General features: G+C 36.3%; 1 protein-coding gene across 1 annotated transcript in view; it reads right to left on the bottom strand.

Annotated features, from left to right (window-relative positions):
* Nucleotides 1–2,503: 2,503 nt before the first annotated feature.
* The window catches only part of LOC109064471 (serine/threonine-protein kinase D3-like), a 22,298-nt gene continuing 61 nt past the window's right edge, over nucleotides 2,504–24,740 (bottom strand). Inside the window, exons 1-18 of the mRNA XM_042726743.1 lie at nucleotides 24,469–24,740; nucleotides 24,017–24,177; nucleotides 15,814–15,952; nucleotides 14,128–14,259; nucleotides 13,201–13,355; nucleotides 11,832–12,030; nucleotides 9,968–10,045; nucleotides 8,608–8,713; nucleotides 8,388–8,511; nucleotides 7,116–7,193; nucleotides 6,771–6,984; nucleotides 5,989–6,017; nucleotides 5,713–5,892; nucleotides 5,472–5,633; nucleotides 4,542–4,640; nucleotides 3,711–3,978; nucleotides 2,917–3,002; nucleotides 2,504–2,808 (exon numbers count right to left, since the gene is read on the bottom strand). The exon at nucleotides 24,469–24,740 is cut by the window's right edge and continues 61 nt beyond it. Of these exons, the coding sequence (XP_042582677.1) occupies nucleotides 2,635–2,808; nucleotides 2,917–3,002; nucleotides 3,711–3,978; nucleotides 4,542–4,640; nucleotides 5,472–5,633; nucleotides 5,713–5,892; nucleotides 5,989–6,017; nucleotides 6,771–6,984; nucleotides 7,116–7,193; nucleotides 8,388–8,511; nucleotides 8,608–8,713; nucleotides 9,968–10,045; nucleotides 11,832–12,030; nucleotides 13,201–13,355; nucleotides 14,128–14,259; nucleotides 15,814–15,952; nucleotides 24,017–24,177; nucleotides 24,469–24,523 (2,439 nt within the window). The 5' untranslated portion in view covers nucleotides 24,524–24,740 and the 3' untranslated portion in view covers nucleotides 2,504–2,634. The remainder of the gene's footprint in view (nucleotides 2,809–2,916; nucleotides 3,003–3,710; nucleotides 3,979–4,541; nucleotides 4,641–5,471; nucleotides 5,634–5,712; nucleotides 5,893–5,988; nucleotides 6,018–6,770; nucleotides 6,985–7,115; nucleotides 7,194–8,387; nucleotides 8,512–8,607; nucleotides 8,714–9,967; nucleotides 10,046–11,831; nucleotides 12,031–13,200; nucleotides 13,356–14,127; nucleotides 14,260–15,813; nucleotides 15,953–24,016; nucleotides 24,178–24,468) is intronic.

Genomic DNA, 24,740 nt, shown 5'->3' with positions numbered 1-24,740 from the left:
TGAGTTGCAATTACCTTTTTTTTTTAATTCAGTGGAGGAAACAAGCTTGCATAATAATAATAATAATAATAATAACCCTGCTCAGATCTGTGCATGATTATTTGCAATGATACAGAATGTAACTTACAAGAGTTAAAAAGAGAGGTGTGACTGTGAATGTAGTGACAGAGAGCTTAGTCAAAGTGTAATTAACTTAATAACAGAGGCTTTACATAATTACTGTACATCCAAACACTCTACTGTAGGGTTTATAGACACACACCCGACTGCTCTTACTAGCAGTTTATTCCTCTGAGCAATGAGACTGGATTTGGACTTCCTAATGACGAGCACAGCTTCATCACCTTGATCCGAGACCCGACCGAGACACAGCATCACGCCAATCATCTTCAATCACCCACAACACTTTATTTTCAATGTCAAGGTTAGTCAAAAAGCCTAAAACGTACCCAAACAAAATAAAGCAAAAAAGGAATAAAAAAATGACAAAATTCTGTTGAATAATAAATAAATGTAATGTAAATATAATTATAAACATTAATGAAGAATGAACTCGTTATTAATAAATACAAATTATTTAATAATATAAATTAATTAATGAAATGTATATGATAGAAAATAATTTAATGTATTGCTAATACAACCAGAGTAAATTACTTAAAAAATAAAACAAATATGTTTTCACTCCATCAGTGGTTTTGTACTGTACACTGATCTCAAACCCCAGCAAACTACACAAGGTCAGAATGTGTCATCTATTTACTAGTTAAATAACAATAGATTTCTTAAAGCCAGTGTTAAATGATACATTCAAAATGAATCATTTAACTTACAGTTTGCAAAGAAGTAGGAAAATATGTCCAAATACTACATTTAATGTCAAAAAACACAAATTCTGTCTGTACAGGTATGTAGTAAAACACCCACAGATAAAGCAGTAAAACAAAAACATCTGGCTCACGTTTGCATTTTCTTCCGTCACTGGCCGTAATTCTAACCTTGTAATCACGGTTAGGCGTGGAATAATGCCATACCTGAGAAATGGGGCTATGAATTGAACAAGAAGTTATAATCTGGCTCAGAGGAAGACACTCTGTGGTAGATTTTCTGGTGTTTACAAAACGTCTTCACCGCACAAATGGTTGTCAAAAGCAAATCAGTTATTTTTTTGTGAGAAATTGACATGCTCAAGCAAAACAGACACTATTTTTTGGAATCAACACCCAAAATGAACAAGCAGGAGGCAGTAAGAGCTCAGAGCAGTGCTTGACTCGCCCGTTCTTTCTCCAGGACGCCCATTACTGCATTAACACATGACATCACACCAGTGACATGGAGCAATGTAAGTATTTATTAGATACCATTTTAATCATCCTTTTGCAGTTCACTTAAATCTGCAGTGTGATAAATGCCTTTTTGCTTATATTGAATGTAGTCTCTAATAATTAAATATATATGTATGTTATAATACACTATATAATAACAATATGTAACACTGAAAAGAACCTAAAATACTTATCTCACACACACACACTTGTGTTTCTCTAATTAAGTATATATGTATTAATTAGCTCATAATAAACTGCATGCATAATAATCATTTCATGCCAGCTTCCTAAATGCAGACATTAAATACTATAATGATAGATATATATATATATATATATATATATATATATATATATATATATATATATATATATATATATATATATTTTTTTTTTTTTTTTTTTTTTTTTTTTTCAAGACTAAAACAGCATGTAAAAATTGAGGAGGTAAATAACTGTGCAAGTCATCAATGTTTACACATTTTGGAGATTTTGCTGGTCATTATGATAAAATCAATAATACGACCTTAAATAAGACTTGTGGGAATGACGCTTTTACAAGCTGACCTACTGGTATCCTTCTTAAACAAATCATTTTAACACTCTCATATAAATAAATAAATAAAACGTAATTAAAGCTCATTATTTAAATTGTTATTTAGTATTTATTGCCGTACTTTTAAAATAATCATTATAATAAAGTCATATTCAACCCTAGGCTGTTCTGTTTGTGTGCATCACTCGATCACACGCTGATACTTACGTAAGCGGAAGTTCCCTGCTCAGAAAATAATATAAAATAAAAGTCCTAGAAAATTACATTAGCAAAATAAAAGTCCCGGAAAACGGGTTCATTTATTATAACTAGATTATGTTTGATTTAAACATTAAATGTAATAAAATATAATGTCAACAAATATATACTCTATAACTGACAGCAACAACTTTAGCTGAAAAACATGGTTAGCCAGAAAATATAATATAATATAATATAATATAATATAATATAATATAATGTAATGTAATGTAATTTAACATAATTTAATAAAACACAATAAAATATAATATAAAAAAACACAATAATAAATAATATATATAAAAAGAATATAACATAATATAATATAATTCTATTAATTTGACATTACTTACAGTTTCTGAGAAAAACAAACTCAAAATTAGCCTTTTGCTTATTTTATTGAAAAATATGTCAAATATTAAAGCACACTAAAATAATTAGATTTACAACACAGCAGATTCACAAAGTTGCTGATATAATACAGTATTCACAGTTCTATTTGTGTAAAATCTAAGTGTCTGATGGCTGCTGTTTCTGCTCTTCTGCTGCTGCTAAATGTTCAGGGAAACTGAGGTCTTTCTCCAGAGCGTAGGCTCTCCAGCGCTCGTCATCCGCCTCATGCGTGAGATAGCGGTATCCCATCCGCTGCTCAAACTCACGCAGGTCACACCACATCTGCATGTTCTGCACCGGGACAAACAGACGGGATAATCATATATCACACTGTACATCCAGTCAGTGCATTTTACATGTGTTTTGGGTTGGCTTGATTTTTGGAGTACGTGAACAGACCTGAAACCAAGGATGACCCATGGCTTTGCCGACACTGAACCTGCGTCTCACCACCACCTGCAGCAGGTTATTGATCAGATTCACCGCTGACAGACAGAGAGAAACGAGTTAACAGAAAGAAAGTTAGGAAACCATCTGCGATTCCTCACTTAGGGTACAAAACTATGGAAGCTTTGCCCATTTCTGGCAATGGAATTAAAAAACAAAACATTTACAGCTTTTAGAATCACTTTCTCTCTAATACTTCTCAAACTCTCTTCTGCATCTTGCAATTCAGGAAAAAAAAATCTGAGAAGAAGTCACAAATACCTTTTATAAAGGAGTTCTATACAGAAAAAAGAGTGATTTATATACTATATTTTATCTCAATATTATATACTCTTTAATATTTCATATTTTAAAGGGGAATTTATGGCATTATATAATATTCACCTCTAAATAATGTACCATTTATTTCTATATAAAAAACTGAAATATTAGAAAAAAATATTTCATATTATTTTGAAATAATACAGTATTAAAATTTTGAATTTAGCTATGTTTTTTCATCATTGAAGACTACCTCATTGTGGCTGATTTATAAAATGTATTTTTTCTTTTTAAACCATTTAGCCTTTTCTAATCATGCTCAGTAAAAATAAGTGTGAAAAATTCAAAATGAACTTTTCTAAGTCTAAAAGGTCTAAAAAATGTCAAAGGCCACTATTTTATATATGCATTTATGTATGCTATGTGTGTGTTTTGGCGAGGATACATGAACGAAGCATCACACACACACACACCGAGTCTCTTACCCTCCAGTGAGATGAGGGACCACGGCTGGCGAGGATACATGAACGAAGCATTGGTGATCTGCTGATTAATGTCCTCGTCCTCGTTGAAAGGGAACGTCCCACTCAAACTGACGTATAGAATCACGCCCACGGCCCACATGTCCAGAGAGCGATTGTAACGCTTGCTACAGATGACCTCCGGTGCCAGATACGCCGGCGTCCCGACGAGAGTGTGCCGGAACGACTTCTGTCCGATGATGCGAGCGAAACCAAAGTCACACAGTTTGACCTGAAACACAGACATTGCATTCGATGCAGACATTTTTCATGCATTCAGTTTTGTGTATGTATCATGATTCTAGTATCGTGCTCAAGAGTTTAACTATCTCCATTGGACACATGCAATTCAAGACCTGACTTTAAAGAGATAGTTCACCCAAAAATGAAAACTCTCTCATTAATTACTCACCCTCGTGTCGTTACAAACCCGTATGACCTTCGTTCATCTTCAGAACACAGATTAAGATATTTTTGATGAAATCCGAGAGCTCTCTGACCCTGCATACACAGAAACACAACTGAAATGTTCCCAGGTCCAGAAACCTAGCAAGTTTATCGATGTCCTGGGAACATTTCAGTTGTGTTTCTGTCTATTGAGGATCAGAAAGCTCTCGGATTTCATCAAAAATGATCTTCACTTGTGTTCTGAAGATGAACGAAGGTCTTATGGGTTTGGAATGACACAAGGGTGAGTAATTAATGAGAGAATTTTCATTTTTGGGTGAACTATCCCTTTAAGTGTTGAAATCATTTAAAATCTTGAGTAAAGAGCCATATATGAGAGTGTCGGACCTGAGGAAATGGTTCAGGTGAAGCCAGCAGCACATTTTCTGGTTTCAGGTCACAGTGTGCAACGTCCCTCATGTGCAGGTACCGCAGAGCCTCCAAAACTTCAACACCAACCACAGATCAGCAACAGACTCAAACTGATTTACACTCTTAAATATAAAGATCACAAAAGCCATAGAAGAACTGTTTATGTTCTGAATATTTCAGTGATCAGTTCCTAGAAAAACAGTTCTTAGTGTGAAGAACATTTCAATAATCTAAAGAACCTTTTGTGAAATGGAAAGTTTTTACACTCTTTAAAAAAAAAATAAAAAATCCACGAAAAGCCTTGGAATCTTTCCATTCCACAAAAGGTTCTTCATAGTGGAAAAAGATTCTTTAAATTATTGAAATGTTCTTCACACTAAAAAAAACAATGGTTTGTTAAAGAACAGGTCACTGAAGGACTCTTTGAGGAACCAAACATGGCTCTTCAGTGGCACTGCTACAAAACCCCCTTTGAAATCTTTATTTTTAAGAGTTCTTCATGAAACCACAGAGTGTATGATTTTATGAAATAGATTAATACGCAATTCACGTTTTCAACATTGATAATAATCAGAAATGTTTCATCATGTTATCATCACATCAGAATGATTTCTGAAGATCATGTGACACTGAAGACTGGAGTAATGATGCTGAAAATTCAGCTTCGATCACAGAAATAACTTACATTTTAAAATATATTCACATAGAAAACAGTTTTTGGAATTGTAATAACATTTCACAGTTTTTACTCTATTTTTAATTTTAGCATAACATGATCCTTATGGCAACTTTCTTGGAACATTAGCTATGATTATTAAAACTGAGAGAGCTTTATTGGTTCCTCCCAAAAATGGGACTAACATTAGAGGAGCGTTCTGTGTTTTAAGAGCGAAGGAGCTTCTTTACCTGAGTGACTAGAAAGCGAGTGGTGCGTTCAGTCAGACGTCCATTCTCCTGGGATAAAATCATCTCTAGCATGTCGCTGTGGAGCTTCTCCATCACAACGTAAGTATATTCCACTGTCTTAAACATCCCTTCTAAATGAATGACTCCTGGATGAGACAGACTCTGAAACACACACATATGGAGCACATAATAACAACACAAGTGTCTGAATTGTGGGGACAATGGCATCTTGAACTCATACCTGCAATATCGAGACCTCGTTTTTGGTCTGTTCCTCCTGTTTAGTGGGAAATCTTGTTTTATTGATGACTTTGATGGCGACCGGACGTCCCGTGTGTCTGTGAGTGCCTCCGTAAACCACCCCGAACTGACCCGAACCCAACACCTCATCAGAGAAGATCTGATAGAGCTCACTGATGTCCTGCGACACACACGAACACACACCGACGCTTCGTTCCCTCTTTGAAACACTGTGGTTATTTCAGAAATATTTTTATGATCAAAAATCGAGTCTCACCTGGGTCTCGTCACCGTTCTTTCCATCACCTGGCGAGAGAGGGGGCGTCATTTCATTTGACATTACAGACAACATGAAGATGTGGAAGTTTGTTTCTTTTGGAGAAATGTAGCATTACGTCACTTGCTCTGCAGTGAATGGGTGCCGTCAGAATGAGAGTCCAAACAGCTGATAAAAACATCACAATAATCCACAATTAACTCCAATCCATCATTTAACGCCTTGTGAAGACAAAAGCTGCATGTTTGTATAAGAAACAAATCAATCATTACAACGTTTTAACTTTGAATAATCGCTTCTGTTAAAATAATGAGTCCATAATCCATAATAATGCTTCTTTCAGTGAAAAAGTCCATCTCGTGTGTCCTGTTGTTGATTGTTTGGGCTTGAAAACGGTGTTCGATTTGTGCAGATTTCTCTCCTGATTCAGACGAGATGAGTTTTTCACTGGAGGTAGTGTTATTATGGATTACGGACTCATATTTTAGCAGCAGTTCGAATTAAAAACATCTTAAAGATGGATTTGTTTCATACAAACATGTAGTTTTTGGCTTCACAAGACATTAACTGATGGACTGGAGTGCTGTGGATTATTGTGATGCTTTTATCAGCTGTTTGGATTCTCATTCTGACGGCACCCATTCACTGCAGAGCATCTATTAGTGAGCAAGTGACATAATGCTACATTTCTTATCTGTTCCCATTAATAAACAAACTCATGTACATCTTGGAGTACATTTTCAGTTTTGGTTGAACTCGAGGATATTTTATATTTTACTAACCGGTGTTGTTTGTTGTGGGGCATACAGTGCCCTGCACCGGTCTGAGGGCCTGATCGAGAGCCGACTCCCACGACGCGCCGTCCTGATCCGCAAACACACAGTACACCAGAGACACGGTCACCAGCTCGAACGAGTGTGCGCTGTTGCCTGGCAACACTGGAACAGTGAGCTGAGCCGGACCTCGAACCTGCAGCACCTCTGAGAGAGAAATCTCCTGAAATGAAGCACACGCAACTATATTAATATCTTCATGAAAGCCCAAAGACGAATCATGTGTCAAATGTTGCTGTATTTTGCATTGTGGAGTGGTAAAGGTGACACAATGCATTCTAAAGACTTGCAAACCTTAAAGTACTTATTGCTGGTTTCATTCGGGTACAGGGTGATACTTTTCCCATCTAATACCCAGTAGTGACGTTTCCTCTGCAAAGACAAAAATCATAATATAAATGTATATAAATAATACAAAATATAAAAATGTTTTTTTATTTTACAAAATATTTCTATTTTAAACAGATGATTTACTTCTGAACTTTCAATTCAAAGAATCCTGAAAAAATAAAAAAAAAAAATAAACAAGAAAGATCTGAAGATCATGTGACACTGAAGACTGGAGTAAGGATGCTGAAAATTCAGCTGCACATCACAGAAATAAATTACATTTTACAGTATATTCAAACAGTAAACAGTTAATTTAAATTATAATAATATATCAGAAGATTTGACTGTGCTTTAGACCAAATGAATAAAGCCTCTGTGAGTAGGGTTATTAGAATTAATGAAAAAAAAAAAAAATTAGTACTAAAACAAATCTAGTAGTGTTGTCAAATGATTAATCGCATCCAAAATAAAAGTTTTTTTCACATTATATGTGTACTGTGTATATTTATTATATATATATATAATATATATATAATATATATATATATATATATATATGTATATAAAAATACAAACACATGCATGTATATATTTAAGAAAACATGTAATGTTATATATTAAATATATTTTATGTATAAGTTATATGAATATAAATATATACATGTAAATACTTTTCAGAATATATACTATATGTGTGTGCTTTTATTATATATTATATATATATATATATATATTATACATAATAAATATACACAGAACACACAGATATATTATGTAAACAAAAACTTTGATTTTGGATGCAATTAATCGTTTTACAGCACTAATATACAAACATTAAAATAATATAAATAATAATAATATAATATGATAATAATAATAATATAATAATAAAGATGACAAAAAACTTGGCCAAAAATTTAAATAAAAAAACAGTCAAAATAAAAATAAAAACAAATATATAGACAATATATAGACATATTAAAATAATAATAATAATAAATAAAAATGTAAAACTTAAAAATTTAAATAAAAAAACAGTCAAAATAAAAACAAATCAAAACTATTAATAAAAACTATTATAGTATCTTATTGACACTAAAACATTAAAAATATTTTTTTTTTACCAAACCCCAAACATTTTACCTGTAGTCTATATAAATAAAAATGATAAAATAGATATAATATGTAAATAAAAATACATAATATTAATCCTACATATGAATAAGAGTCACTCACATGTGTGTCAGTGTTGGTATGATGGATCAACCAGCCTTTCTTCAGCACTCCACTGTTTCTTCTCTTGCGGTGTTTGACTGATTGCACCACTCGCATCAGAGGAATATTATTGCTGAAACACGGCCTGACACACACACACACACACACACAGAGAGGTGAACACCTGAGCACAGTCTGCAGCGCTGCAATGATCAGGATCAGGTGTGATGTGGATCCTTACGCGACGGACGGCTGCAGCGGCGTTATATCTATGGTCGGCGGGTCTTTATATCGCAGCTCTTCATAAAGATCATTTAATGTGACCACTTTCGTGTTCTCCTCAGGCTCTGAAAATACAGCACAACACACAACCGTGTCTTCAAAATAATAACATTATATAATGTAAAATGACATCATACAATGTTTTATATATAGCACTTGCATTCCATTGCTCTTTTATTGATCTTGATTGCTTCCTCATTTGTAAGTCGCTTTGGATAAAAGCATCTGCTAAATGACTAAATATCAACGTTTTACAGTAACTGTAGAAGTACACAACATGACTCTGGACATTTAACATACTAAAACTGTTTAAAACCGTTTACCTCTTTTTTAATACATTTACACACACACATATATATATATATATGCATTTCAAACTATTCTGAACTTCTATATTCTGCTCACCAAGGCTGGATTTATTTGATCAGAATTGTGATTAATTGTGAAATATTATTACTGTTAAAAAAAGCTGTTTTCTATTTGAATATATTATAAAATATAATTTATTCCTGTGATCAAAGCTGTATTTTCAGCATCATTACTCCAGTCTTCAGTGTCACATGATCTTCAGAAATCATTCTAATATGCTGGTTTGCTGCTCAAGAAACATTTCTGATTATTTTGCTTATTAATATTTTTGTGGAAAACCATGATACAAATATATTTGTCAGGATTCTTTGATAGTAAAACATTCGTAATGTTTTATGTATAACTTTTGGTCAATTTAATCCATCCTTGATGAATAAAAGAATTAAATTGAAAATGATCTTAAATACATCATTAACTTTTTAATCATTGTGGAAGTAATCAAAAATCAACAAAACAAAAACATTATTCCAGTATTTTATCAGTATGGTGAAAATTTTGTATATATAATATAAACATAAATATTTTATATAATATAAATATTAAATGATAAACAAACAAATTAACAAGCAAATAGGCAAAAAAAAATAAAATGTAAATACTCTGTGTATATAAAAATAGTAATGAAAATACATTTTAAAGAAATAAAATATCTAAATATGAATATAATAAATATAAATATTACATAAAGAAATAAATAAGCAATTAAGCAAAAAAAAAATGTTTAACTGCCTTTAATTTATGCCAATTTACATTAAAATATGTCTCTATAGTGGTGGACATAAACTAAAACAAAAACATTTTATTTAAATGTCAAATAATTTAATCACTATGCAAAAAGTCTTAAAAGTAGGCTGAAGTATCTTTATGGAAAGTTTGATTTTCCTCTTTTGATTTGGGGTGAAATGTGAGCTAGAAAGATTTTTCTCCCATGCATACACAATCAAACTGACCTTCTCCGTTTGCTTTCTCACCATTACACTCGGGAGGAACAAGAGTCATACACCTGCGATGACAGTTGTACTTACAGTCTGAAGAGAAACACAGAGAAAAAAAAAATATATCTCTCTCACACATCACAAAACACAAAAAACAAATAATAAGCTTCTTATAAAAAACGCTGAAAAAACACCAAAAAAACACACTTCCAGCCAAATACCAGAAAGGGGGGTGTCCACTCTTGATGGGGGAGGGGCTTGTTGCATGTTCATGAGTTTGGGGGCGGAGCTCTCAAGATAGGGGCGTGTTTGTTTTGGTAATTTCAAATATCAACAGTGTTTCTCAGAAGTCGCGTACTGCACCTTTAAAGGAATAGTTCATGAAAACTCTGTCATTAATTACTCACCCTCGGGTCGTTCCAAACCCATAACACCTTCGGAACACAAATTAAGATATGTTTGATGAAATCTGAGAGCTCTCTGACCCTCTACAGACAGCAACACAACTGAAATGTTCCCAGATCCAGAAACATAGTAAGGACATCGGTAAAACAGTCCATGTGACATCAGTGGTTCAAGCGTACTTTAACAAAGCTACGAGAATACCCTTTGTGTGCAATTAAGACAAATACTGTATAATGACTTCCTTGCTATGTTTCTGGACCTGGGAACATGTGGGGGGTGTATTCCAGAAATATACATAAACTCAGCTTCCCAAAAACAGAGGTAACATTCAGTGTATGTAAGTAACCATAGCAACTTATTCTCAGAGCACAGCCTGCTCCGGAGTAGGTTATGTTTCAGGGTTAAGGTCTTTTTTTGTATGCGTTTTTTCGTATTCATCATCCTTTCCTATCAAAATGTTGCAAATACACAGAAAATCAAACCTGGTCCGAATTTCTTTTTTGATGGATGAAAGTTTTGGAGGCAGTGTGTAAACGTGATTGACACAGTGTGAGGTCGTATATTATATATATATATATATATATATATATATATATATATATTATATATATATATATATATATATATATATTATATATATATATATATATAGTTGTATGATGTGCTAATTATAAGCGCTATTACATTTACTATATACATTATATTTATTCTAATATGTTATCATATTTATTCTATTGTCATATATAACAGTTATCAATATATATTAATTATGAAACATTATTATAACAAGGTAATGTTTATTTTATTCTAATGTACTTATATTTTATTGTCATGGATCTGCATTTTCTATAAAATATTTCTATAATAAAAATGCATATGTGATATTTCTTATTATATAATGAGCATCAAACAAACAATACAGTTCTTATTCTCAGTGATTAAAAGAATAAACGATAAAAAAATATGACGAATGATTGCACAACCATCAATTAGGTGGCGATATGCGCTAAGCATGTAAATGAGGATTGAACAGAAGAAGAAGAAAGAAGCAACATGGCGTGCTTTTTCTTAGCGTCCGTTTCCGTATTGAGAATGTCTTGAGTCTTAACCAGGAACATACTCTGAACTGAACTTACTCCTGGAGGTGCTTTTGGACCATGCATACCTCGAGTTAGCAAGGTTTGGGTTAATCAACCGAGAGTTCAGGGTTTAGCTGATGATAAGTTAACCCTGCTTTCTGGAATACACCCCAGCTGTCTATGAGAGCGTCAGAGAGCTCTTGGATTTCATCAAAAATATCTTAATTTGTAAGGTCTTACGTGTTTGGAACGACACGAGGGTGAGTAATTAATGACAGAGCTTTCATTTCTGGGTGAACTATCCCTTTAAAAAAGTTCTCAGTATCAACTTGGACACTGAAAATGTTTTGAAAGAGAGATAGTTTGTGACTGTTGTTCACACGCAGCTCTCTCACCGGAGCACTGCATGCCCTGTCTGAAGAGACCCTTGAGCAGCCGGAAGCAGTGCATGCAGACGGTGGGTTTGGTGTAAGTGTGAATGTGGAAGGTGTGAGGGACTCGCGGTCGGGCCTCCTTCCCCTCCGACAGCCCCACAGACACCGACACGTCGGCCCAGGACGGAGGGCGCGAGCGCGACAGCTTCGACATGCTGATCTGAGGGACAAAACAAACCGTTTCAGAAATCATTTCAAACACGTTGGCTGGGACACAGTCCATCTGTGAAACGCCTCTCGAGTATGCAAGCGCAGCTCCTGTCTCTTTGAATGGGGAAACGGATCACTTAGCTTACGATTAAATTTCATGCATGAAATCACCAATGAAATCTGAAAACAACTGTATCATAAATGTTGTCTATTTTGCTCAAATAGTGCTATAAAAAGCTTATTTCTCAGGCTAGATCAGCCAGTGCACATGTATAGTCCTGACCGCACATCTCAGACTGATGCTGACTCCCAATTCACATACTATCCGTCCTAAATACTATTCGAAAATAGAATTAGTATTTCCCAAATTATAGTATGTTTCCCGGATGGCCTACTACTACTTCGAAGTGCAGATCGATGCACACTCTAAACGGCTAATACTGCCCACAACACATTGTGCGGTGGACGAGGATTCGATTAGAACTACAAACACGCATATAAAGTGTTTAAAAACTACAAACATGGCAGATATGCGAGACCGACGGAGAGGCGGAGAAAGGGGTTTACGTGATAAATAGTGTGTCTCACTTGATTAAAAAAAATATTTATTTAATTTTATGCATGCTATATTTCATCTGCAGCAACATTGCGAACTTTTATAATGATACGTTTAGCTATTAACTTTTAAATGCATTATTATGCAAACATATGAAGAGAGTTCTAGGCATGATAGTCCCGCAACTGGCAACATGCCCCTTTATTTCTCTCCAATATGGAAGGAAATTAAATTAAACGAAATGTGGATAATGTTAACTGTGACAACATGATTGACAGTGTAGTTTAAACAGTGACTGCACGTAACTAAGCAGCAGAGAGTCCATTAAAGAAGCAGCTGTGACGAAGTAGTATGTCCCAAAGCTTGGCTACTATTCTGCTACATACTCAAAAGTATGTACTTTTCTTCACAAAAAGAGTACATACTTTTAGGGCATAGTATAAATAGGCGAACTGGAGCCAATGTGACATGGTGATTTTACTGATTAGGGATTGGCTCTTTTTGCTCAGAAGGCGGGGCTTCGTTCGATAGAGCTCCCATACTGAGTGTTGCACTGTTTCCCCATTCAAACCTATACGAGCGACACATCTTAGGTATTCTATAGTCTTTGGTTAGGAGGGTCACCTCCTCCAGACTCCCGCCGGTGTGACTGGAGAGCGTCGGGGTCCTGGGCCGACCGGGAGGAAACAGCGACAGACTCGGGCCGCAGCGGCGAAACACGCGAGAGCAGTCGTTGGGCAACTTAAGCACACAGCGCTTGTGGAAATCCAGGCCACAGCCTGCAGAGAGAAAGACAAAGAAAAACTCTCAAAAACTTCCCTTTTTTAGATTCGTAAAAACTTTTAAGATAACATAATTAAACACAAACAACATATCATAGAAACTTAGCAATAATAAAATACGTTTTCAATATTTATAAATAATATAATTACAAATAATACATAAACATTATAATAAATATAAACATTAAATAAATAAGCAATTACGCAATAAAATAAAATGCAAATATTTAGTATAAGACTTGAAAAATAAATATATTACGTAATAAACAAATAAGTAATTAAGCAATAAATAAAACTGAACATTAACAACATATTGCAGAAACTAATGTGATAGAAACTAAGCAAAAAACTTTAAATACATATTTATAAACAATATAATTTGTATAATAAATATAAAATAATAAATATATGATGACTAAAACCAAGCAAAACATTTTAATAACATTTTGATAAATATTCTAAATAATATACTTTATACTTATTAACAATTAATACAAAATATAAAGATAAATATTATATAATAAACAAATCTCTTCATAACACAAAAAATATGTTCTAAACAGCATAATGTAACAAAAGTAAAATCAAGCATCAACTAAGCAACATAAATAAAGATGCCTAATACATTTATAAAAAATATAATTTATATTATGAATGAAAAACATGAATTTATAAATATAAATAACAAGTGCTAATCAAATAAAGGCAATTTACCAACAACACATTGTAAATATTTTGTATATGACTTAAGTATTTTGCGCAGCCGTACCTTCACATTTTAGACCCTGTCGGACGAGTCCCCATAACATCTCACCGCAGTAGTGACAAAACGTAGGAGTGCGATACGAATGGACGACCAGAGAATGAGGGCGGTACTTTGTCTCCGTCACTGAAGCTGTTCCTAGAGTGATCAATGTGATTGACAGCTGTCAGCATCACCTGCAGTGAGAGTAGTGGATGGTGTGTGTGAGTGTCTGTGTGTGTGCGTCTCTGTGTGTGTGTGAGTGCGTGAGTCTGTGCATGCGTGTGTGTGTGTGTGTGTCTGTGCGTGCATGTGTGTGCGCGTGTCTGTATGCGTGTGCATGCGTGTGCTTATGTGCGTGCATGTCTGTCTTTGCGTGTGTGCGTGCATGTCTGTGTGTCTGTATGTGCATGCCTGTGTGTGTCTGTGCGTGCGTGTCTGTGTGTGTGTGTGTGTGCGTGCGTGCGCATGTCTGTGTGTCTGTCTGTGCATGCGTGTGCGTGTCTGTGTGTGTCTGTGCGTGTGTGCGTGTCTGTGTGCGTGTGTCAGTGTGTGTGCGTTTGAGTGTGTGTGCGTGTCTGTGTGTGTATGTACGTGCGTGCGTGCGTGTCTGTGTGTGTGTCTTGGGAGTGTGTGTGTGTGTGTGCGTGTCGTGTGTGTGTGTGTGTGCGTTTGAGTGTCTGTGTGTGTGTGTCGTGTGTGTATGTACGTGCGTGCGTGCGTGTCTGTGTGTGTGTGTGTGTGCGTGCGGGCGCGTGTCTGTCTGTGCATGTGTGTGCGTGTCTGTGTGTGCGTGCATGTCTGTGTGTGTGTGTGTGCGTGTGTCTGTGTGTGCATGTCTGTGTGTGTCTGTGCGTGTGTGTGAGTGTGAGTGTCTGTGTGTGTGTGAGTGCGTGAGTCTGTGCATGCGTGTGCTTGTGTGCGTGCATGTCTGTCTGTGCGTGTGTGCATGTCTGTGTGTCTGTGCGTGTGTCTGTGTGTGCGTGTGTGTCTGTGCATGTGTGTGCGTGCATGCCTGTGTGTGTCTGTGCGTGTGTGTGGGTGCGTGCGCATGTCTGCGTGTCTGTCTGTGCATGCGTGTGCGTGTCTGTGTGTGCGTGCATGTCTGTGTGTGTCTGTGCATGTGTGTGTGCGTGCGTGTGTCTGTGTGTGTGTGTGCATGTCTGTGCGTGTGTCTGTGTGCGTGTGTCAGTGTGTTTGAGTGTCTGTGTGTATGTGCGTGTCTGTGTGTGTATGTGCGTGTGTGTGTGTGCGCGTGTCTGTATGTGTGTCTGTGCGTGCGTGTGTCAGTGTGTGTGCGTCTGTGCGTGTGTCAGTGTTTGTGTGTGTGTGTGCGTGCATGTCTGTGTGTGTTTGTGCATGTCTGTGCATGCGTGTCTGTGTGTGTGTGTGCATGTCTGTGCGTGTGTCTGTGTGCGTGTGTTGATGTCTGTGCGTGTGTGTCTGTGTGCGTGTTGTCAGTGTGGTCTGTATGTGTGTCTGTGCATGCGTGTGTGTGTGTCTGTGTGTGTGTGCGTGCGTGTCTGTATGTGTGTCTGTGCATGCGTGTGTGTGTGTCAGTGTGTGTGCATCTGTGCGTGTGTCAGTGTGTTTGTGTGAGTGCGTTTCAGTGTGTTTGTGTGAGTGCATGTGTGTTTGTGTGTGTTTGTCAGTGTGTGTGTGTCAGTGTGCTTGTGTGTCAGTGTGCGTGTGTGTCAGTGTGTGTTGACTGACCAGTGAGCACCACCTCCACCAGATCGCCGTTGTGTATTTCATGTTTTTCAGTGAGTCTCTGTAAGATCTGCTCTGTGTTTGGCTCATGTCTGAATAACAGCAGCTTCTCGCCGAGACCACTGACACTGCACTCCGGAGCCTTACACACACACACACAGAAACACACACACACACAGAGTAATAATTATAAAAATGACAGAAAAGCACAACAAAATGTAATTTTTTTTTGTTAAATATCATAATGCAAGAAAAGTAATACCAAATGTTGTCATAGAAAGTAAGCAAAATATATACTATAAACATTAAATAATAAATATAAATATTGTAATATATTTATAAACAGTATAATATATAATAAATATTAAACAAAATAAATAAAAATAAAAAATAACAATAAAAATACTGTTAAAAATCATAATGCAACAAAAGTAATAATAAACAAATTAAGCAATGAAATAAATAAATATTTAAAAATAATATAATTTATATTATCAATAATAAATATTAAATATAGTAAATAGTTGATACAATAAAATACTTTTTCTGGATCATCTATTTAAGTTTAATGTTTGGAGTGATTATAATTCTGATACCTAGTCATGAAGCTTCCTTTAAAATATAGTTACCATAGTAACATTCAAGTCAGTTCAGTTAGTTGTGTTTTATAAGTAGAACTTGAAGCAGCCATTTATCATGTGATCATCTGTAGAAATGTCTAAGTTTTTTTATGGTTAATTTGTATTCAATTTGATGAATTTGTTAAAAAAGCTATAAAAGGACTATATAACATAAATGACTTCTCCTTTCTGTAGTTTCACTCTGCATTTAAGAACCTTTAAATCAAGTTGGTTTTAGTTAAAAAAAAAAAAAAATTCAGAAATTAAAGAACACAGCAAGCTCCTGCACCATCTCACACCGAGACACAGTCAAACACTGAAAAACTACTCAAACGCACACAGTGTGAGCAGACCATTGGCTACAGAAACCCTTCAGCATGTCTGTTCTCTTCTACAGTGCATTTCTTTAGATCATCTAATATAATCACAACAGCACACTCACACAGACACATGCTGTGCATGAACACTACTTTAAGAAGCATATAAATTCAGTCTGAGTCAGAAGCCGCAGCTCTAATCATGATCAGCATCTTCAGATGAGGCTAAAAGTGCGTCAGATCATGATGAACCACTGCATAACTGATGGCTCTTAATGTCAATCATTCGCTTTTAACATCCAACGGATGTGAGTCAAACTGAGACTCTCCTCAGTAACTCACACCTGATACTCAAGGTCTCTTACTCTGCACACAGACAGTGAACTGTACATATTAACTGACCAGCAATATTTTAGCCAAAATTATTGAGACTACAGTATAAATTGCAGGGCCCTATGAAATCCGGTTTATTTTTTCCAAGTTCCTTTTTTTTGTGTTTTAATTTTTCTAGACTCTATTTTAATGGTTAAATTAAATGTTATTAATCAAAAGACCAGTCTAATTAATTAAAATAATACAACTTACAATATTAAACAGCAATTTATACAAAGTTTAAAAATTTTTTTTTTTTACCAAATTCTGTTTTCCTTTAATTTTTCTGGATTCCATTTTAATTGGTTTTATCACATATTAATAATCAAACGAATCTCTAATTAATAGATTTTTTTGGGGGAAAAAATGTATTTATTATTATTTTGTTTCTTATTTCTTCTTTCTAGAAATACTAGGTTGTGTATTTAAACTTTTCTGCTAAATAAATTTCTGGTAAATAGGTTTTCTGGTTATTCCAGTAGATGAAACCACGCCATTCATTAACACTGAGACACGCAGAACATGCAGGATTCATAAATAAATGGTATTTCTGTGGCTTAAAGGGGTCATATGATGCGATTTCAAATTGTTTTTTCTCTTTAGAGTGTTACAAGCTCTTGGTGAATAAAGAAGATCTGTAAAGTTGCAAAGACTAAAGTCTCAAATCCAAAGAGATATTCTTTATCAAAGTTAAGACTCGTCCACGCCCCCCTGAAATGGCTCATTCTAACAGGCCCCCACATCTCTACATCCGTATGTGGGAAGATTTGCATAACGCCGCCCAGATGTTCACGCAAAGAAAGAAGGCATGCCTATTATTCTCGTTGTAGTACACGTTTCTCAAACCAGCCGTACAAGGGGTTATGTCAAATGATGAATAGTGAGCCTAACCACTCCAACGCGATCTTGAGTACAATAATATAAACATTAAATAATATCAAACGTCTACATTCACTATATTATCCAGTCTCCGCTGTAGCCTAAAATCCCAGAATGCATTGCCGCTGTGACGACACATTCCCATTCTCTACAGGGGCAATCCTTCAATGATTGCACTAAAACTGCACGTGGGATTACAGTATTTTTAAAATAACCCTGTTTTTAGTTTTAACATCTACTTACTTTAAATACCACAACATTTCACAGTCACAGTAATTACTTCATCAGCTCAGTACCATATTCACTTGGTTCTGCCCCAGTAATTTCTTTCTCTAGGCCTTCCTCTTCCACATCGGCTTCAAACACATTCAACTTCCTGTCTGAGACTAAACACTGAGAACCTCAGCAAACACGCTCGCATACGCATGTCAGACAGACAAAAATGTGAAACTAAAAGCAGATCTTAGAGGAAAAAATAAATTTGTTTCTATATGATACATTAACGATAAAGGTTCGGGGTGTTAAACCCACTTGAAAGGTCTGAAAACTTGAACACAAACACGTGATCGAGCTGCATTTCCGCTCCACCGGTCGCTCGTGGGCTGGTCAGGGTGTCGCTTTGTTGTGGTGCTGCGCAGGTGTGAGGTGTTTACCTCGTTTTCAGATCACTGGAGCTTTTGGAAACACTCAGGATGAAACCTCTCCAGATAAAGTATGGGATACGCTTCACATTCACCTGCAGAAGGCTCGTTCACAAACTGTGCATGCGCAAGATGCTTCATCGCTGACATTTTCGAGTTTCGTTTCCTCCGATGGATCGTAGGTAGATATCACCTCATCCGGCGATCACTTTGTTTTCTGTTTTATAAGGTATCCAGTTATTACGATGTGAGAAACCGCTGGAAACGATTCGGCGTGTCAGAGAACTGTCCGAGTGAATCTAAATGAATCGCTAACACCTTTTTTCAAAGCTGTTTGAACGATTAATCTGATCGGATCAAAAGTGATTCGCGATTCGTGAATCTCAACTGGCCCGATTCTTAACAGCTGATTGAAAACACAAGACATTGGTCACATATCGCCAGTTAAAAATGATTCTCAGGTCATTATAGGCTACAGTGTACAGTATGTATAATATTATATGTGACCCTGGACCACAAACCCAGTCACAAGGGTCAATTTATCAAAATTGAGATTCATAAATCATCTGAAAGCTGGCTAGATAAGGTTTCCATTGATGTATGGTTTGTTAGGATCGGACAATATTTGGCCGAGATACAACTATTTGAAAATCTGGAATCTGAGGGTACAAAAAAAATCGCCTTTAAAGTTGTCCAAATGAAGTTCTTAGCAATGCATATTACAAATCAAAAATGAAATTTTAAAATTTTTACAGTAGGAAATGTACAAAATATCTTCATGGAACATGATCTTTACTTAATATCCTATTGATTTTTGGCATAAAAGAAAAATCTGTAATTTTGACCCATACAATGTATTTTTGACTATTGTTACAAATATACCCCAGAGACTTAAGACTGATAATAATAACAATAATAAAACATATAGTATTAGTTTTCACATGACGCCACACCTTTACACGAGCGCCCACCTGGAGGCTGAAACAAGGCTTTCCTCCGCTGACCGCCGGTTAATTTTAGGAGGTCAGTCACTAAACAAAGACATAGAAATACAAAGACAAAAAAAAGGAAAACAGATGAACCAAGAATATGAATGCAATGCGCAAATATTTTCCCATTGCAAACCATTATAAAGAAAATACTTAACCGTTTAGTCTATTCACACTGTATATAGGGGGAAGTCGTGGCCTAATGGTTAGAAAGTCGGACTTGCAATCCAAGGGTTGGGAGTTCGAGTCTCGGGCCGGCAGGAATTGTAGGTGGGGGGAGTGAATGTACAGCGCTCTCTCCACCCTCAATACCACGACTGAGGTGCCCTTGAGCAAGGCTGCTGGTCACTGCTGTGTGTGTGTGTGTTCACTGCTGTGTGTGTGCACTTTGGATGGGTTAAAAGCAGAGCACGAATTCCGAGTATGGGTTACCATACTTGGCTGTATGTCACGTCACTCACTTTTTTTTCACTTTTTATATGTAATGCAAAAAGCCAAAACTTGCATTTTGTTCACATATCTTTATTTTATCCTTTGGAGAGATGATCTAAATATTTGTGGATTGGAAACAAATGGAAAATTGACAAGTTTGTACGGATGAGCCAGTCATGTGACTAAAAACTATGCATTCCACCTTATTTTGCAATGCAGAAATTTAAAAGATTTAGTGCGTGAGTGTACTGTCTGAATTCATCAAATTGACTCAATCTATTTCAGACCTGTTTTTTTTCTTTTTTCGAAAATGTGCAATTTTACAACCAGAGCACACCCCACATAACTGCATCCCACAATGCACTTGCTTTGACTTTAAATTTGCAATGAACTGCTAGTGATAAATAAACCACGTTTTATTTATTTCCCCTTTATAATGTGATTGGATCTCAGATGCTTTAAAAAAAAAAAACTAAAATAGAAGGAAGTGTAACATTTTTAAAACATATTTCAAATAGCCATTTTCATACAACCACAATTATGAGATAAATGAAATTAAACATGCAGTGTAATGAGGTCATGTAAAATATGGCTTGTACTAGTAACATTTATCATTGCATATGACTTATAGAAACTAGCTGGAACGGTTAACGTATGGGGTAAGTCTCTAATGTACATGAATGACGTTAGGTGAGTTCGGTGAGCATTCATGTGTGTGTACATGGGAGTGTGTACATTAAATGAATGATCAGTGTGTGTTTGTGTGAGACGATCCTGTCCCACTGCAATGGAAATGGCACTGTAAGAAGGTCAAGCAGAGAAAAAGGTGTGTTTGTGTGTGTGTGTGTGTGTTAGGGGAAGAGTCTGTGGTTGGAAAGTTACATGCACAGGCTGTGAACCACAGAGGACAAACACAGAGGCGGCCGGAGGGGGAGAGATGCTGCAGGAGGGCGGCGATACTGATGAGTGTGTGTGTGTGTGTGTGTGTGTGTGTGTGTGTGTGTGAGCAGCACCTAATTCAGTAACATCTTTACACACACTCTCTTTAACTTCCCCTGCTTTCACACACACACACACACACACACACACACACACACACACACACACATACACACACACACACACAGAGGTGAGAATTCTTCAAATTGTTTTTAAAAAAGGTTCAGAAAAAAACGGCGCACTAAGGACAAAACCCTAAGATGAGCATACTACTGTGCATAGCAACAACCTAAAAACCCTGACAACAATGAACGTGTAACAGTCAGTATTCATGGACTTCACAATCTGTTGACGGTAAACTCAGACTTCATTTTCATTTTTAGGCACCTGTTTCTGCTAATTCTGTTAATGAAGAAATGAACAATGTTTTTTACGCACTATAAGGCGGAAGATGCAGTACATTTGATGAATCTGTGGGTCCTGCTAACGTTCTTCTTTAAAACCGAAAGGCTGAATGCAATGAAAAGGTGCTTTTGTTGTTGTTGGAGAGAGAGAGAGACAACAGTCCAGTCACTGTGTGTCACAGTGGTTTGTATGGATGGTCTTTGCGCGCTTTACCTTTTGAGTGTGGAAAGCATCCTTCACTTTAGTCATTGTCAGTAATGCTGTTATCTGAGTGGGTGTTTAACTGACACTGCATGAACGTGTGAACACGTACAGGAATAGTTTACCAAATATGTCAATTCTGTCATCATTAATGGTAAATGATGTAAAACTTAGCTCTTAAATCTCAGTAACATTCAACCAAGGAGTATCAGAACGCGTTGCACCAGATTTGGTGCGTCTGTGTGACGTGTCTTGATGCACCATATTTAAACATGGTTGTTCTTTTCAACGTTCTTGTGTTATGATCAGTGCTGGGTAGTAACTGATTACATTACAGATACAAAATCAGGTACTTGTAATTAGAGAATATTACATTTTAAAATAATCAGATTACAGTTACTTTTTCATAGAATACATACTATTCAAACCTGCAAGACTTTTGGCATGTAATGTCATTGCCGTTTTAATGTTGTTCAGGTCATGCAGGGACTCCCAAACGTTTTTGTCAGCAAAACCCATTTGTTATATAAAACGAAACATCTCTAACACAACACAAAATTTAAAATTATTTAAATCTTACACTAATATTAAAAAAGCAGGAACACAAATAAAGTATTTATATTTTCAGTGTTCAAATTTTAAAATTATTTTTATTTTACAGTTTTATGATTCAATTGTTAAAAGAATACTCCACCTCAAAATTAAAATTTTGTCATTAATCACCGACCCCCATGTCATTCCAAACCCGTAAAAGCTTCGTTCGTCTTCAGAACACAATTTAAGATATTTTGGATGAAAACTGGGAGGTCTGTGACTGTCCCATATACTACCAAGTAAATAACAGTGTGAAGCATGGGCGGAGCGGGGGGTGGCTAATTGGGCTTAACCCCCAAATGTTTTGTTAAAAGCCCTGAATCTTTTAGTTTTTTTTTTTTAAATAACTTCAACTTTGTTTCATTTCCTCTCAGTCTTTCAGACTGGAGCGGAAAAAAAATGAAACAAAAGCTCTATTACCGTGCGTGGTGGCAGATGGTAATGCATCGTGCATCAAATCCTCGTGTTTTTGTTTTATCTTTTCATGTTCATAAATTGCAAATCCTAACAGGAACAACAAATGTCTCATAAGTGTACTTGTATGTAAACATTGGCCAACTGCCAATAAAAACTAACGAAGAAGAATATAAATCTTCTTCTTCGTCGTTGTCATCAGGGGCTGGTAGCTTTAAAGTTTTTTAAAAGGAACACTAACAGTAAACCTCACCGGCCGGAGAGAGATTCAGAAGCAGCGTCAGACGAACCACAGACAAGTGTTACAGGTTTGTGAATCCGCTGTTGTAACACTTGAGTTACATGACTGTATTGCTGGAAATGGGAAAAAAATCTCCCCGGAGGAGTATGCCCCTGGACCCCCCTAGTTTTGGGCTAAGCCCCAAAAGTTTACATCGTCTGGCTCCGCCCCTGGTGTGAAGGTCCAGAAAAGGTATGAATGTCATCGTCAGAATACTCCATCTGCCATCAGACGTGCAATCTGAGTTATATGAAGTGACAGGAACACTTTTTTGTTAGTGTAGAAAACAAAAATAATGACTTTATTCAACAATTCCTTTGTCAACAGTCTCCTCTGTGTCTCTCCATATCACTGTATGCTGTGTATGGGCTTCTGTATCATCCGCGCCACAAGGATGCGCTGTTTCTACATGTATTTAGCTTTGATTTGAAAGAAAACAGCGCATCCTTGTGGTGTGGATGATACAAAAGAGCATACACAGCATACGGTGATAAGAGGAGACTGTTGACAAAGGAATTATTGAATAAAGTCATTATTTTTGAGTTTTCGCTTACAAAAAGTGTTCCCATCGTTTCATATAACCTAGATTGCACGTCTGATGGCAGATGGAGTATTCTGATGACGTCTTTCATACCTTTCCTGGATCTTGACACTGTTATTTACTTGGCAGTCTATGGGACAGTCACAGGCCTCACGGTTTTCATCCAAAATATCTTAAATTGTGTTCCGAAGACGAACGGGGTTTTTACGGGTTTGGAACGACATGAGGGTAAGTGATTAATGACAAAATTTTCATTTTGGGGAGTATCACCCCAACAAACAAACAAAAACCAAAAAAAAGTAATCTAACAAAGTAGTCAGAAAACATGAGTAACCTAACCTAGATTTCGATACTAACTACAATTTTCATCATGTAATCTGTAATCAGTATTGGATTACATTTGCAAGTAATCTACCCAGCGCTGATTATAATGCACAAACTCCTTTTATAGTGCTTTTAGAGCTTGACTGCCCCATTCACTCAAATATAGCAGGGAAGATTTATTGTAAACAATGTTTCGACATCACATTCCCAATAAGAACTATGCCTCAGAAAGTGACAAGTTTGTTGGTTATGCAGTACCTTTCTCTCAATGATTTCGGCTGCGAGATGCTTCGCCTCTTGGAAGCTGAGGTGTCCCTCAGGGATCCGTACATCCTCTTTGAGGAGCCCGATCTGAAAGTGGACACGTATGGGCCTCTGTGTGGAGGACTTGGGCCCCATGGACAGCAGAGAGAAAGCACCTAATTGAAAGAAAGGGGTTAACTCAGATCAAACAGTGCTCCTTTAGACGTTTACCGGTTCACCACAGCTTACCCAAAGTGTTTTATAGCGATACTGCAATTATTTCATTAATTGTTTATTGTTATGTACATATCATCATCAGAAAGTTTTTAAAGGCTTTTAGTGTTTGAAGGAAAGGCCCCCAAAAGCTTCTTCAAGTGCAAGGCAACAACTGAAACTAGCATTAACCTGCCTAAGACTAACATTAAGAGTAAAGCTTAATATAGTTGCGCTCCCAAAGAGAAACTTACCAGAGACATGACTGATGTCAAGGCTTTTTGGGCGGTGGTTTGAGTTGGCTGCCATTTTCTTTACTTTGGTGAGTTGGAGCTAGCACATTTCGCAGCCCTGTTTCAGACACTTCTGCCGCTGCTCTGGTTTCCTTGTGCGAGAGCTTCAGTAGACGAACGACAGGCAGCTGAGACAGGAAGTTGACACTCAGTCTTCAGTGTTTGTGTGTCTGACGAGCTGCCCACCAAACACATCAGACGTTATCTGATGAACTTTAAAACAGGCAAATATG

Source organism: Cyprinus carpio, chromosome B7, assembly GCF_018340385.1.
Source record: "Cyprinus carpio isolate SPL01 chromosome B7, ASM1834038v1, whole genome shotgun sequence".
Lineage (NCBI taxonomy): Eukaryota > Metazoa > Chordata > Actinopteri > Cypriniformes > Cyprinidae > Cyprinus > Cyprinus carpio.
Note: the sequence above shows the minus strand (reverse complement) of the source record. Positions and strands in the feature narration are given on the sequence as shown.